Source organism: Strix uralensis, chromosome Z, assembly GCF_047716275.1.
Source record: "Strix uralensis isolate ZFMK-TIS-50842 chromosome Z, bStrUra1, whole genome shotgun sequence".
In the NCBI taxonomy this organism is placed as follows: domain Eukaryota; kingdom Metazoa; phylum Chordata; class Aves; order Strigiformes; family Strigidae; genus Strix; species Strix uralensis.
Window position 1 is genome coordinate 75,561,422 of NC_134012.1, and position 14,838 is coordinate 75,576,259.

General features: G+C 53.6%; 1 protein-coding gene across 4 annotated transcripts in view; it reads left to right on the forward strand.

Moving 5' to 3' along the window:
- The first annotated feature begins 785 nt into the window (after window positions 1-785).
- The window catches only part of PTCH1 (patched 1), a 74,239-nt gene continuing 60,186 nt past the window's right edge, over window positions 786-14,838 (forward strand). For 2 of the 4 annotated variants that reach the window (XR_012626960.1, XM_074855042.1), the window contains exons 1-2: window positions 6,772-7,648; window positions 9,235-9,427. Coding sequence is in view for 2 of the 4 variants with exons in the window: in XM_074855042.1 (XP_074711143.1) it covers window positions 7,448-7,648; window positions 9,235-9,427 (394 nt within the window). In the remaining 2 variants the exon portion in view is untranslated. Of the gene's footprint in view, window positions 1,206-6,771; window positions 7,649-9,234; window positions 9,428-9,894; window positions 9,971-14,838 lie in introns of those variants that run through there. The other 2 variants (XM_074855043.1, XM_074855044.1) reach the window with 2 other exon arrangements.

Here is a 14,838-nt window from a genome sequence, read left to right on the forward strand (position 1 = left end):
GCTTCTCTCTCCCATCCCTACACATCAAACTATGTATTTCTTTTGACAAGGAAACCGCATTCCACCACCCGGCCCCTTTCAGACTCTCCCTCCTCTTGAAACCCAAGGTGGGAGAAGGGAGCAGAGGCAGAGGTTGAAGGAGACCTGCGCGCTGTGCTGTGCTGCGGGGGGAGCAGCGGGACCGGGGCCAGGGCAGCGGTGCGGGCCGGCGGCACGGGACTCTCCCTTCTTTCGCTTTTTCCCCCCTAAAGTTTATTGTAAAGGGGTAACGTTTGCGGGTTCGTCACGTGACCCTGACAGGTCCTGCCTATTGAGAGCCAGACCACCCACATGGAGGACGATGGAGCTGCTTAATAGAAACAGGCATGTAATTGTGAGGCTTTCCAGCACTCTGCAGAATGCCTGCAACCTAGGAGGGTTCTTTTTTTACCCTTTCGGTTCCTTTGGGGTAAAAAAAAAAAAAAGAGAGGAGGAGGAAAGGGAAGGAGGGAAGGAAGGAAGGAAGGAAGGAAGGAAGGAAGGAAGGAAGGAAGGAAGGAAGGAAGGAAGGAAGGAAGGAAGGAAGGAAGGAAGGAAGGAAGGAAGGAAGGAAGGAAGGAAGGAAGGAAGGCAAAGGAGAAAGAGAAAGAAAGAAAGAAAGAAAGAAAGAAAGAAAGAAAGAAAGAAAGAAAGAAAGAAAGAAAGAAAGAAAGAAAGAAAGAAAGAAAGAAAGAAAGAAAGAAAGAAAGAAAGAAAGAAAGAAAGAAAGAAAGAAAGAAAGAAAGAAAGAAAGAAAGAAAGAAAGAAAGAAAGAAAGAAAGAAAGAAAGAAAGAAAGAAAGAAAGAAAGAAAGAAAGAAAGAAAGAAAGAAAGAAAGAAAGAAAGAAAGGAAAGGAAAGGAAAGGAAAGGAAAGGAAAGGAAAGGAAAGGAAAGGAAAGGAAAGGAAAGGAAAGGAAAGGAAAGGAAAGGAAAGGAAAGGAAAGGAAAGGAAAGGAAAGGAAAGGAAAGGAAAGGAAAGGAAAGGAAAGGAAAGGAAAGGAAAGGAAAGGAAAGGAAAGGAAAGGAAAGGAAAGGAAAAAAGAAGAGGAAAAAAGAGAAAAGTAAACAAGAAGGACCGAGGACGAAAACACTGATGTCCCATTGAAGCCGTCAGTGACAGTGAGCGAGGGCGCACCCAGCCCTCCAGCGCGGCTCCCCACACGCGGCTCCAGCAAGGGCAGCGATGGTAGGTGCAGCCCCGGGGGGCCACGACGGGGCGGCAGCAGGTCCGGGGGCGGCGGGACCCAGCGGACAGGGCCCGGGTGCGGGACGGGGGCTGGGTCGGTGTTGGGGGGCTGCGCGGGCCCTCGCCGGGGCCGCTGGCGGCCGGGGCCCGGGGCTGGCGGAGCTTCCCTACAGCCGTCGGAGGCCGGGGTACGCCGGGGGACCGGGGCTGCGGCTACCGCCTGCCGGGGGGGCGGCAGCGCGGGGCACGGCCGGGCGGGGGGGGCGGGGGCTCCGTGCGGGGCACGGCGGCAGGGGGCCAGGGGGCGGCGGGGCTCCCCGGGGCCAGGCGCTGCTCTGCCGCTGGCCCGGCCGTCTCCCCGCGCCTTGGCGGTGCAGTGGCTCGGAGCTCCCGGCAGGGAGGCGCGGGGGGGACTCGCCGCTGGTGGGAAGTCGCTCCTGCGGTGACCCTGCGTAGTCCCGCAGAGGACGGCAAACGGGTTCCTGGTCTCAACATCTCAGCACCTGTGTGAGCTCTGGTCCAACCAACCTGCCATGCGGGGAGCAGAAACCCCTCTCGGGCCAGGCTGCGTAGGACAAAGGCCGCAGGGGAAGATGCAGTTCGCATCGTCTTTCTCCTCCGGAAAGCTAAATAGTGCTTCTTAAACGAGGTGCGCTGAGGAGCCCTTTCCCTCTCTCTACAACGCAGGCTGAATGCCCACAATCAGTGGAAGCTGATGAAAACATACAGCTGCACGGAAAAAAGAGGGAGGTCGGCTCCTCTAGCTACAGCAGTGAAATACGTGGCGTGCCTTAGGTGAAGTTGAATAGTAGCTTCAGGCTCCAGTATCGGACCCTGCATGTGGTTGGTACCTGGCACCACCCGGACCGGTACAGCACTCGCTGTCATCGGCCCCGTGTGTGTTGTCCCACTGCTCCCTGGGGTTGGAGGCCAGAGGATGTCCAGTGACACATCTCCCCCTGGCCGCCGCCTTAGTCCCGGTATGGGATGTAGACCTGGGGGGGTAAAAGAGGGGAGAGGAATGGGGGAGATGTCTGGTGTCATCGGGTGGATTTAACGGACGTTGGAGCCAAGGTTGGTATCTGCCAGCTCCTAACCAGAGAGTGTTTACCAGTTCTGGTTAGAGGGTCTCACATCGTTTCGGCACCAGTCTGATAGGTGTATCTAATTTCTGGTTAGGGCTGTTAGGGTCATTGTGTGTCTGGATTATAATCCAACACTGTATCTGGACAGGACGTAGTATTGTTGAGAAATGTTAAGGCTAAGAGGGAGGGGGAGGAGGAGGAATGCTTTAAAATCTTTTTGCTTTCAAGAGCCGGTAAATATAAAACTGGCAGCTGACTCTGAATTAAAATGTCTTGGGCTTCTCTGTTTTTATCCTTATTTCACACACACACGCACACACACACACACACACGCACGCACACACACACACACCTTTTATTTTGTTCTGCCTTTGCCACAGTGTATAAAGCCCTATTGAGATATGTAGGCGTGATGTGTAAACCGGATTAGCAGTATGAAAGAGAGACATACAATGAGCCTGAATTGTTTTACTTCCTTTTCATTTCTCACGCCTATATCTCTAATAAATTTGTTGCTCCAGCAGTGGGTCAAAGAGATCGTGTCGCTCAGCTTTTTTTCCTGCAAGACCCGATGGCAGAGATCATGAAAATGAATGCCCTGCCTTCTGCCAAATGCAAGACTTGAGCTATATCTTTACACAGAGCCGGTGTTGTCCGGACTGGCTAGAAACTGTTCAGTGTAACTTTCCCCTCTTCATGCACTTTAAAGTCCTGCAAGTGGCAGGGCATTTTGCCAGGAAAAGAATCTGTTTTGAAGACGAGTTGGGTTTATAGAGCTAAAGCCCTTCGCGGAATATGACAAGGTCTGCTAGGGCTGGGATGTCCTCCAGCTGTTGAAGGGAGAGGGCTGCTGCTCCCGCCGCTGTCCTCTGCATCTCCCCTGGTCCTTCCCTCAGAGTCGGCTGCACCGCGGGAGGAGCACAGAAACCTCGGAGGCTCCTCTGGAGGCACATTTCCCCGCAGCCCTCCGCGGAAGAAAATGCCAGCGCTCCTGGGTTGGTGCTGTAGATCCCTTATTTGCTCCTTTGTGGCGTGCAGAGCAGCTTTCTATTAAAGGAGATCAGGGGTAATTAGCCGCATTATTTTGACAAGTTGGCTCGAGCAGTTCCCTTTCTTCCAGGGCTGAGGAGGGGAGAGGGCTCGCTTCGTGCCGCCACCTCCTTCCCCAGGCGCGGGCGCTGCGCGGCCGCGCTGCCCTGCGGAGCGGCTGCCTGCTGCGCGCCGCCGCCCCCGGAGCGCAGCCCCCGCCGGCCCTGTGGCAAGCGAGGCACTGCGAGTGGAAACGAGAGGCTCAGGCTGCTCTGAAAAACCCAGTGAAGGTGCTGCCCCGTGGCCTCACCTGATTTGTCAAAGCCAGTGTCAGGCGGCGTGTGGAGCTCTGGGCCGAGGCAGACCTGCGCCCCTGCGCGATGACAACGTGTGTGACACAAAAATTTGAGGGAATAGACAAAATCAGGTTATTTTCTTGCAAGTCCTTCTTCTGCCATGGGTCAGCTCTCTTGTAGCCCCAACCTACAAAAGGAAGCCAAAGTGCCGGTGCTTCATTTCTGCATTGTTTCTATCTTAAGATACTCCAGCAGTGCTGTGCTCTTTGTGCTATGTCCACGGGTGATGAGTAACCTGGAAAAATGTGTTAAAGGAAGATCAGTGTAAATACCCGTTACCCACTGTTAACCTGTGCTGGATTTGATCCCTCCTCTGGCTGGAGAAAGTGTGAAACTGCAGTATTCGGGGTTATGAGCACAAAGGTGACCTACATAAGAGGCAGAGCATTACAAAATGAAGCTGCTATGACCAAAACCCTGAGATTCTTGTTACGCCAGCCATGGCTGTCCAGGAATCAGGAGGACGAGGTTTAAAAGGTTGCAGACTGCAGCCAACGCTACACAAGGAGACACCTTCCCAGGCCTTCACCACAGAGCAAGTCCAAGATAAGAAATCTGTGGGATCCCTTCGAGTTGCGAGTTGGTAAAAGCCCTTGGTGTGGAGCAGTTGCACACACAGAGCCTGCATATCACAGTCAGCAGTGCTTACAAATGTAAATAAGGGCAGATTGATTAGGAACAACATTATCGCCAGGAATGTAGCATGCAGGCATCAGCTATGAGGCAAACTGGGGGCAGGCACTGCTCTGACCACCCAAGTGGAGACTTTTACACTGACACTTCTTCCTTAGGGGGAAAAAAACCCCACACAACAGAAACAAGGCCAATTAGATCCCTGCAGTAATTCATCTCTTGTGTATGCCTTAAAAAAAAAAAAAAGTCTCCAGACCACAGGGAGAGAGGGGAGATTAAGATAGCGCTTGTTAAATTTGAGTCTTCAGACTGAGTTTTGGAAGCAGGAGACGGAACTGACAGGCGCTGGGCTATTGTGTGAAGCTGAGCAGGCAGGAGGAAGGCAGGGCAGCTCTGGGGGCTCGAGGTGCTTGAAGGGACACTCTTCCCCTGTTTTGAAGCCTGCTGGGAGGCTGAATCAAAACGCCTCTCCACCCATTTCTCCTTTCTCTATCCCCTAGTCCTAGCACCTCATCAGACCCTGTGAGGGGGCAGGACAAGGGACACATCAGTTCCTAGCAAGATGGACAGTCACTTTCTCAAGCAGAAACTTGAATTGGAGGTGGCCGACTGCATCCCAGGTGCAGGTTTCAGCCTCCAACAGAAAACAGCCTTCAGCTCCAACCCCTTTAGGTTTCCTTCTTCCATATGTATGCACCTACATGTGTGTGCGTGACAGCTTGCTGCTCCTCGCAGCCTTCCTGGAGACACTCCCGTGAGAAGCATAAGGCCAGGCCTTCAGGGAGACAGGTTTCCCAGTGTGGGAAAAAGGGAGGTGGGACGGAGAGGAAAGGAACCGGCGGCTCTGACCCTGGAAAGCCCCTGCCCGTGGGTGCTTCTAAGTAGTCTCACCACGAGAGCCTCCGCACGGGCGGAGCGGTGCGCAGCCGGCTCCCTCCGGCGGCCCCGGCCCGCTGCCCCCGCCGCGGCCGGCGCCGGGGCTGTGTGTCTGGCAGCCGCCGGCGGAGGCCAACTCCGCCGGGGGCAGGACGGCGCTGGCAGTGCCCGGGGGCTCAAGGGTTTTGCCCACGGCCGCTGCCGCGGGCACACGAGTGGCACGGCTGCAGGGAGAGGTGCGGGGTGCCCGCGGGCCTGGGGGGCAGGGGGCTGCCCGGGCTGCCGCTAGCACCTCGGCTCCCCACACTCCCCTCTTTTTCTTTGTTTTGCCCTCCCCCGCAATGAATGCACAGCGGGCGCGCCCTACAGCCCCGCTCCGCCGCGGGCGCGCAGCAGCCGCCCTGCTGGGGGGCACCCCACCCCCCCGCCCCCCCAGCGGCTGCCCGGGCCGGGCGCGGAGCGGTGGGGCGGATTTCCCGCTGCCCTCCGCGCCAGTGCGCACGGAGGTCCGTCGAAGCGCGGAGCCTCCGCGGGGAGCCCCGCTCTGGGCCGGGGTGCGCAGACCCGGGGCTGGGGGGAATGCGCGCAGCTGTAACGGCAGCAATTAATGGCTGATTCTCAATGAAGAGAGACGGGGAGAAGCGGTGCCAAAAAAGTAAACAATCGCGTATAGTTCAAGAAGTGTTTAGCGCGGCCAGGCAGGCTGCGTTTCATGGACTTTTACACTAAAAACATATTAAAATTGGCTTTCCTCAGGTTTCAGTTAAAGAATGAGCCCTAAATTGAAACAGGCTAGCTACCGCGCGGCTTTAAATCCCTCAAGTGTTAAGTTTTCATTGTGTTTTTCTAACTGGACGGAGTGGTTTTCTTGCAAGGAACTAAGTCTCCTCTTTAGTTAAAAAAGAAAGAGAGAGGGAGAAAAATCTGGCACTTTCTACCGCAGTATCCACCACCCTGTCATTATTTCTGCAAGCCTGGGAATTCAGCTCGGACCTCCCAGTATTTGTTGCAGCTTGAGGCCAAGGTGCCTCTAAAAGGATTTTCTTTTCAGGGCTTTAGAAATCGTTTAATGCTGCTTTCCCCCCGTTTCCCTCTCTTTTTTAAAAGGGAAAAATATATTTCTGTATGTTGATCGCGAGAAAGTTCCGTGCGTGTGTTTGTCTACAAGCATCCCGGACGGAAAAAAAAAAAAAAAAAAAAAAAAAAAAAGAGAGAAAACTTTATTGAAAAGAAAACGAAGAAGAAAGGGGGGAAAGGCATTCCTTAATGGAAGTATTGCATGCAAAGAAGGCTGGATCTCTTTAAGGCTCCCCCTGAAGCTGGAGATGCACACACAAGGGTTGCCGGCCTGGGTGGTCTCTCTACTTTGGTGAGCTGTTGCTAAGCAGCTAATAATAGTCATGTTTGCTGAGTAATTTCTGCCCTCCCCGAGCCAATCGCCTCGCAGAAACCCAAGCCATCTGACAGCCCCGGGGGCGGGCTTTCAGCTCTTCCCCCCCCCCCTCATACTCCCCCCCCTTCCACCCCTCCTCCTCTTTATCCAAATGGAGAGAGTCCTTTTTTTCTTCTTCATCTCATCTCTTGAGCCGAGGGGCTGCAGCTCGGTGCTGCCGCACACACGCCGGGGGAGAGCGCCAGGCAGCCAGCCGACCGCCGCCGCGGCGGGGCCGACCGCGGAGCCCCGCCGGCCCCGCGGCCCGCGGGAAGCACCCCGGCGCTGAGGCAGGATGGTGCAGCGCGGCGAGGCAGCGCAGCAGCAGCAGCCGCCGCGGCCCGCCGCGCCGCCGCCGCGCCGCCGTCGCTGAGCGCCGCCGCGGACAGCGGCTTCCCGGAGGCAGCGGCGGCCGGAGGCGATTTCAACGGGAGCGGAGGAAAGCGCGGCGGCGGCAGCCGGGGGGGCCCGGGGGTCGCGCCCGCCCGCCCGCCCTCGCCGGGCGCGGGGAGCGGCCGCCTGCAGCTCGGGGTCCGCGCGCGATGTGGCAATGGGAGGCGCGGGGAGCGACTCGGCCGGAGCGGCCGCGGCGGCAGCCGCCGCCCCGCGCCCCGCGTGAGGCGGCCGCGCCGCAGCAGCCCCAGACCCAGCAGCAGCAGCAGCAGCAGCGGCGGCGGCGGCGGCAGCAGCGGCGGCAGCCCCCGCAGCAGCAGCAGCCCGCGGCCCGCAGCGCCGCCGGCCCCCCGCGGCCCCGCCGCGCCCCCGGGCCCCCGGGCCCCGCCGCGGCGGCAGCGCCAGCGGCAGCTCCCCCGTCCCGCCGGCGGCGGCAACATGGCCTCGGCCGGTAACGCGTCGGAGCCGGAGACCAGCAGCAGTGCGGGCGGCGGCGGCCACCCCGGCCGGGCGGCGAGAAGCGGCGGCGGGAGGCGGCGAAGGACCGGAGGGAATCGGCGCGCCGCGGCGCCCGACCGGGAGTATCTGCAGCGGCCAAGCTACTGCGATGCGGCTTTCGCCTTGGAGCAGATCTCAAAGGTGCATTCACTCTCTCACTCTTTTTTCCGGAGATACACGCTAGTGCTAGTGCTGTTTTTTCGGCGGGGGAGGAGGGGGGTGGTGTGTTTTCTCGCGGGGGTGGAAGGAGGAGATGGAAATGAAACAGCCACCAATAAAATGCTGGGAAAAAGAGAGGGACGTCTGTGACTCTTCAGTGCGGGAGAGAGTGCCCTCCTTCCCTCCGTTCTCGCCTGTGCCGGCCCTGGTGCGTGCTTGCGCTGCGGAGCACTCCTCCGGTTAAATTTGCCGAGACAGCCTCGGCTCGCCCCCGGCCTCCCCCCGGCCCGCTCCCCCTCCGCTTCCTTTCCGCCTCTCCGTCCCCTCGTAGCGCCCTGCGACCTCGGCAACACCCGCACCCGGCCGGGACGGGGCAGAAAGCGGACGGCCGCTTTCTTGGCAGAAGTTGTGCTTTTGTGAAGTTCTCCGCCGAGCGCCGACACGGCGACTGCCCTCGGAGAGTGGGGTACCCCAGCAGAGAAAGCTTGCAGCGGTTTTCTTCCCCCGGCGGTCGGAGGGAAAGCGAGGGCCGTAAACAAATTGCCACCTTAACTCTGCCGCGCAGGTCGTGCCGGTCCCGGCGGCGCGGCGGCGGTATTGTTGGCGGAGAAGGGCTGGAGGTGCCGGGGCGCCCCGCGAGCCCGGCCCGGCCGCCGATCTCCGCCGGCCAAAAATTGTTCAAAGTAAACAACCTCCGAAAGCTGCCTTGCTCCAGGGATGGTTTCACTTCAGGGAGCGGCTTTCTAGGCTTTGTAAGAAGGGGGAAAGGAGGAGGGGGGGAAGAAAAAAAAAAAATCCATGTGGCTGCCCTCTTCCGTTCACAAATATTGTCGTAACTTACAGATGGCTGCTCTACTTCCTAATTCAGATCACACAGCGTCCCCAAACTCTATGGAAATGAATTACTTCTGATCTTGCAGTGCTGCTCACCACGTGGGTCCTGCCCCAGCACCAAACCCCTGCTAGGAGCTGGGAATGGGGGAAACGGCAGCTAACTGCTACCGACTAGCTTTCCGTCACCACCGTGCCCTCCCCCCTCTCCCAGCCTTTCAGAGGTCAAAGGAGAACAGGAAAAGGGACTTTTTCTTTTCTTGTGGCTCTTGAGGTCCATCGGAAGTGGGTACTTCTGCCCTGGAGCCGCAGGTCTTGCCAGCGCAAATGCTTTTCAGCCTGAGCTGCTGGCGGTGCCTTGGGCACGAGAAGAGCATGGTGGGCAGCACAGGCGAGGGCGCAGGGGTCTGATGCAGTGGCGTCACCCCCAGCCTGCGTGTTGGTCTGGGGTGAGGATGGCAACCAGCAGGTACATCTTGGCCTACGCGTGTGCCCAAAAGTGGCTGCTCGGCGGGGCCGTGGGGCGACGGCCCTGCTGGACGGGAGCCTGCTGGCCGTGTGCCATCCTCACTCCCAGGGACGCTGCGTGTGAGTGCGCCCCGAGGGGCACGAGCGGTCTTGCCCGCGGGAGGACCGGGGCGGGGGAGAGGGCTCTCGCCGCTCGCCCCTGGGTGAGGGGGGATGCGTCTGGCGGCCTGTCCCGGCCCCTCAACTACTGACCTCTTCTTGCTTTGCAGGGGAAGGCGACGGGACGGAAAGCGCCGCTGTGGCTGCGAGCAAAGTTTCAGAGACTGTTATTTAAACTGGGCTGTTACATTCAGAAAAACTGCGGGAAGTTTTTGGTTGTCGGCCTCCTGATATTTGGGGCTTTCGCTGTAGGATTAAGGGCAGCTAATCTTGAAACCAACGTGGAGGAGCTGTGGGTGGAAGGTAAGTCCGGGACCCCCCTGGTTCTGCTGCCGCCCCTCCCCACCTGGCCGGCCGCGTAAAATCGGCTCCGGCGGCGGAGGCTAGAGTGCGTGCTCCGCATGCCGGGGAAGGCCTGCCGCCGGCGGAGGCCGGGCCGCCGGCGGGGCGGTTCGGCGGGCGGCTGTCGAGGCGGGCGGCGAGCGTTAGGCCGGGGCGCGCGGCCCCGGGTGGCGCGTACCACTTCTTCGCCCCGCGGGGGGGCCGCGGCAGGAGGCCGCAGCGCGCTGCGGGGGGCCCCGGGCCAGGCCGCCCGCAGTCACTCCGCGCCCCTGGCTGTGGCCCATCGATCCGTGTGGGAAGGCTGCGGGCGACGGGTTTCTGCGTCCTCACCGGCGGTGGGAGGCAGCCGCGCTGTCGGCAGGCGCCCCTCCGCCATTTTGGGAGTGTGTCCGCCCGCGGCGGGGGGAGGGGGCGGGCGGCGAGGAGCGCGGCGGGGCGGGTGACTGTGTGTGGTCCTGTTTTTTTGGACAGCTTTCAACTGTGGGGGGGAGCGTTTGTCTCAAGGTAAAAAAGAAAGAAAGAAAAAAGGGAGAGGACTTAAAAAAAAAAAAAAAGAAGGCTGCAGAGGCAAAGCGGGGCCTAGGCGGCCCTGGCCGGCGGTAGCGGGGTGGCCGCGGGCAGTGCCCGGGGCTGGGGGACGCTTCCTCCAGGCCCAGCCCGAAGGCGCCGGCGTAGAAAGCAGGCTTGGAGAGGAGCGGTACCGGGGAGCCGGGGCTTCGCGGACTGCCTTTCGAAACAGACACCCCCCACTCCGGAGAAAAACACCGGGGGGGTGGGGTGAGCTGGGCAGAGTGGTATCGCCAGCGCCCCCCTCGCAGGCCCCGTGTGTCTCTGGGGGAGTGGGGTGGCCAGCCGGGGCGAGTTGCTTCGCTCTGAGAGGCACGGCTCCAGGCTGCCGGGGTTTTTGGATTTGGCTTTTTGGTGTTTTTTTTTCTCTGAGGGAAAATATTGTTGACTTAGCATCACGTTCCCCTCCTAGCTGGGTTGACGTGAAAACAGAGTTCCTTGACTGCTGTAGTTACTCTGGGTTTATGTCAAAGTCGCTTGCAGCAGAATTTGGCTTATAAAAGTTAATATGGAAGGCTGCATAAATAATCATTACTAAATAAGCTCTCTGTATGTGTGTGTGTGGAAAAGCTAGTGCTGAGTGCAAACAAAGTTAGCAGCTGTTATAAAGGTGGTCTGTCCCACCCTATGAATGAATTGGAGCATATAGGACCAGATTCTGTCCTTGCAGATGACAGCCATATTGGGGTCAGGATGAGGTTCACAGGTTATTTAGCGAGTATTGGTTTTTCTGTTTTGGAAAATAATGTGTTACTGACCGAACTTTTTTTTTTTTTGTCCGTGTAGTCCAGGAGCCCAGCATATGATGAGGTCTGCTGCCAACAACCCTGAGAAACAGAGTGGGCAGTGCAGGATCCCGTCCATAGGCAGAGATGTGCATTCAGAGTCTGCACTGGTTGCTAGGTCCTGGGTACCTTAAATACTAATGCAAACGATTGTGAACATCCATTTTTTTCCTCCACTTTTTTTTTTAAGTCCTTGTGAGGTTGTTGTGGCAAAGGTTCTTTTGTCAATTTTTGGTCATATGCGTTTTGTCTCTGTTTTTTGGTAAGTGTTTGATAAACAATATGTGATTGCAGTTCCACCCAGCAGGCTTCAGGGAGGTTTATTGTCCTGATATTACTGGGGTTCACTTACTTGGAAGGATGATCCCATCTCATTAATGCCACCTGCTTTTTGTAACTATGTAATACCAAGAAACTACTTGATGAGGATGCCTGTATGACTGGCTCAGCAGTAAAAATGCAATTCTCGAGCAAAAAACGCGATTTACAAAGTAGCCACCTAGTTCAGTTGCTGCACTGACTATTCTTATGTCAATATTGCTTCATGGAGGAGGGAGAGAGGAAAGTCCCTCATATAAAATCTAGTTGAAATTGATCTCTGAGGTTTTTATGGCCAATATGAATTCATAATGCAGTTGGTTGTACAGAGTTGATCTGTGTAATTTCACATCTGTTGAGTTTAGTTTTCATGTTAGAATTAAATGTAAAAAAATGTATTAAAACTCTTCATTTAGAAACCCTTGCATTTTTAGGTGGCAAAAAAAGGGTAGCTGATTAAGATGAAATAAAATATTCTTGATGTAATTTAAATTAACTTCTAGTCTTCCCATTCTAGCGCTATGTGACCATCTACACAAAAGAGCTTGCTAAAATGTGCTTTCTTGGTAGACGCTCTATAAAAATGTTCTGCTCATGAACCAGGGTGTTATACAGATAAACCTAACAAATGGCAATTGCGTATTTCTGTTGCTAAACTACAGACAGAAGGACAGAGTGAGGATTTGAGATGGTATAGAAAGAGATAGTATGGAAAATGCTGTTCTTCCTATACAGAAGTGGAAGGCAGTGACCCAATTCAGTTTTCTGCGCTTATATGCACCTCGTCCCAACAGGTTTAAAGTACACTCCATGGAGTTTATTATATTGAGGGGCCCTTTAGATCAAGGTTTCTTTTAGTAGAAGCAGTGGCTGAATTGTCCCCTTTATTAAAATAGTTGTCTTGTTTTGCCTTTACCTTTCATTTACCAAAAGTTTGAATGAACTGGTCAAGGTTGACCAAATACAGTAGATTACTTGAAAAATATTTCAAGTAACAGTTTTGGTCTGCTACTGAAGCTTTTTACAGTTACTACTGCTGAATAAATTGACAGTATTTACATAAAGAGACTGATATTGTACGGTGTATTTCTGAATACTGTGGAGCATGGAACATAATATAGCACTGAAGTTAGCTGGAAGTAAATGGTTGCTTTTAAAACCATAACACAATTAATTAAAAATAGTGAAGTGAAGTTTGAATGAGTTTTTAAGACCATGCACATTCCAAGGTAAATGATTAGTAGTCTGGGCCTGAAGCTATTATGGCTGAAATATTTATATAAGAAGTTTAGAAAACCACCTGGTAGGCAAACTTTCAAAGAGAGAAAAAGAAAAACAGATCGCCAAAACATCATTCTTTCAGTTTTCCTGTAGTAGTCTTCCTCCTTCAGAATTTGTGCCAGCACTCTTGGTCTTCTCTGAGCCTCCTCGTACCAAAATGGCTCTCTTCTCAGCTTGTTTCTTGGCACTAAGTGTTCTAGAGTAGCTTTTCTAATTTTTTTTTTTTTCTTTTTTAAAACACAATCCTCTGGCTGGTGTTCAGAGGACTTCAGTTATTACTGTGCCCCACAGTATGCTCCCAATCCATGCTCCTGTCTCTGTTGTTTTTGATGGAGATACATACCTGTTTCACCTCAGCCCACGAGCAGGCCTGTCATCCCTGTGTGCGTGCCTTGCTACTGGAGGATGCTTGTTTTAGTTTTCTTGCGCAAACAAATTTAATGGCAGTTCTGTTATCCACAGCCATTCATCTTTAGTTGAACATCTATATGTGGGTGTCCATGCATACTGGAGTTGGTGGAGGCTGTTTAGCATCTTTACACATTGTACGCCCTTGGGAGAACAAAAAGGGCTTTGCATTGATTTCCTCTGTGACTGAATATTGTTGGGCACAAATGTGCTTTTAGAAACATCCATTCATAACTAGAAAGTACTCTGGATGGAAAAGAAATCATGCCCGTAACTGGTTATGTTTTTTGCCACCATTGTAATAGGCACTCTAAGACCCTGTGTGTGAACAGCAGCCACACATATAAATTCACAGCCTCTGCTTCTGAAAGAAGGTAGTTTTGTGGCTCCTGAGAAGGTTCTGTTAGGTGGAGGTTGAAATTTGGCTACTGCAGTGCCTTCAGTGGCATTAACTGGAGCAGCTCATAAGGGGAGAGATGATCTGGTCTTGTTCTTTGATAAGTAATTTCATGTCATCATTGTCTTGGGATTTTTCCCCCTTACTTTCTTCATTACTTTTCTTTAAGAGATTGAAGGTCATGGTGTTCTTTCCTTCCGTTCTTACTTTTTGCACTAGCTGCAGCTCAGTCAAACCTTTCCCTCTTTGAGTAGCCCTCTTCACAAAGCTAATCAAGCTCTAACATGCAGAGCCCCTTCTGTAAGTCAGTTTGAAGGAAGAGGGTGGGTGATACAGGTAGGGATAGGACATCCTGCAGAGAAAACAAAATGCCTCGGTAGCCATGTAGTTCAGCTTTGGTACTTGGAACAAAGTGTTAGAACACTTAGAACAAGTGTTCTGATTGTATGTGAATTAGGACCAAGTGTGCACAGCAGAAACTTTCTAAGTGAGGATTTGAGCTATGTGCAGTGTTGTTTCTTTTCACACTGAAGGAGCAGAAATCAATTGATGCTACTGTAGTATTTATGGCTGGCCCATCTTAAAATACGTTAATCTACCTGTGCAACGTAAGAATGAAGTGCAAATGAGGAAAGCCTGGGAGTGATGCAGGAACCAGTGTTATTTCCATAGATTCTCAGTTTGCTTAACCCAGCAAGATCAAATGCAGGTGGAGAGGAAAGTTATTCTTAAGTTCTGCCCAAGGCCTCAGTTAACTTTGTACTAGTATTCTTTGGAGAAACAAAAACGTAAAGGAATGGGTCTTTGTGAATTTGTTGTTTCAAGGAGACAAATTTATGTGAGTGGGCTGGAGTAACTTGTTTGGTTTGAATATAGTTAACAGGAATTGACCCAGTCAGGTATAATTCCATTCTCCCACAAGCACGCACATTTCTGCACAGCAGCGGAGTAGTACTGTTCAGATGTGCTTGCACCTGCATCACCACATCAGCACAGTGTAGATGGCAGAAGAGCCGAAGTTACTCTGCTGCTGAATCTGAGCTGGCGTGTTGGTAGGCTGTGTGGCAGTCTGGGAGGTCGTCTCTGATCACATCACCAAATCCATTAGTTTCATATGGATCGGGTGACATAAGAGCTTACTTATCTCTGAATGCTGTCTTGCACTGTTTTGTGTCCCTCAGTGCGTATTGAAAGGTGTTTATCTGGAAAATTTCCAAGTCTGTTTTATTTGAATTGATTATTTATTATGTCGTTTCTCCAATGGGAAAGTAGCAGTGGTGTTTCCACATGATGATCAGTGTTGGTCCTTGCTGAAAAGCTCATACTTCAAAAAAACCCCAAACCAGCTTCAGTGTTTAAAATTCCTCTTTCATCTCTTAAGAGTTATAATGAAGGTATTACATGTGACCATTCTTTGGATATTAGGAAGGTGAAGGGTGAAATCCTGAACTCACCAAATGTGGTGACAGAACTTGGAATGACTGTAGCGTAGCCAGGCCTTTACCCATGTACAAAGCAGCAGCAGACTAACAGCGTGCCCCACCCTGCCTCTTCTGGGAAGGGCAAGAGGAGGATCTCCTCCTGTAGAACTGGCACGCCCCTAAGCTGTAAGTGCA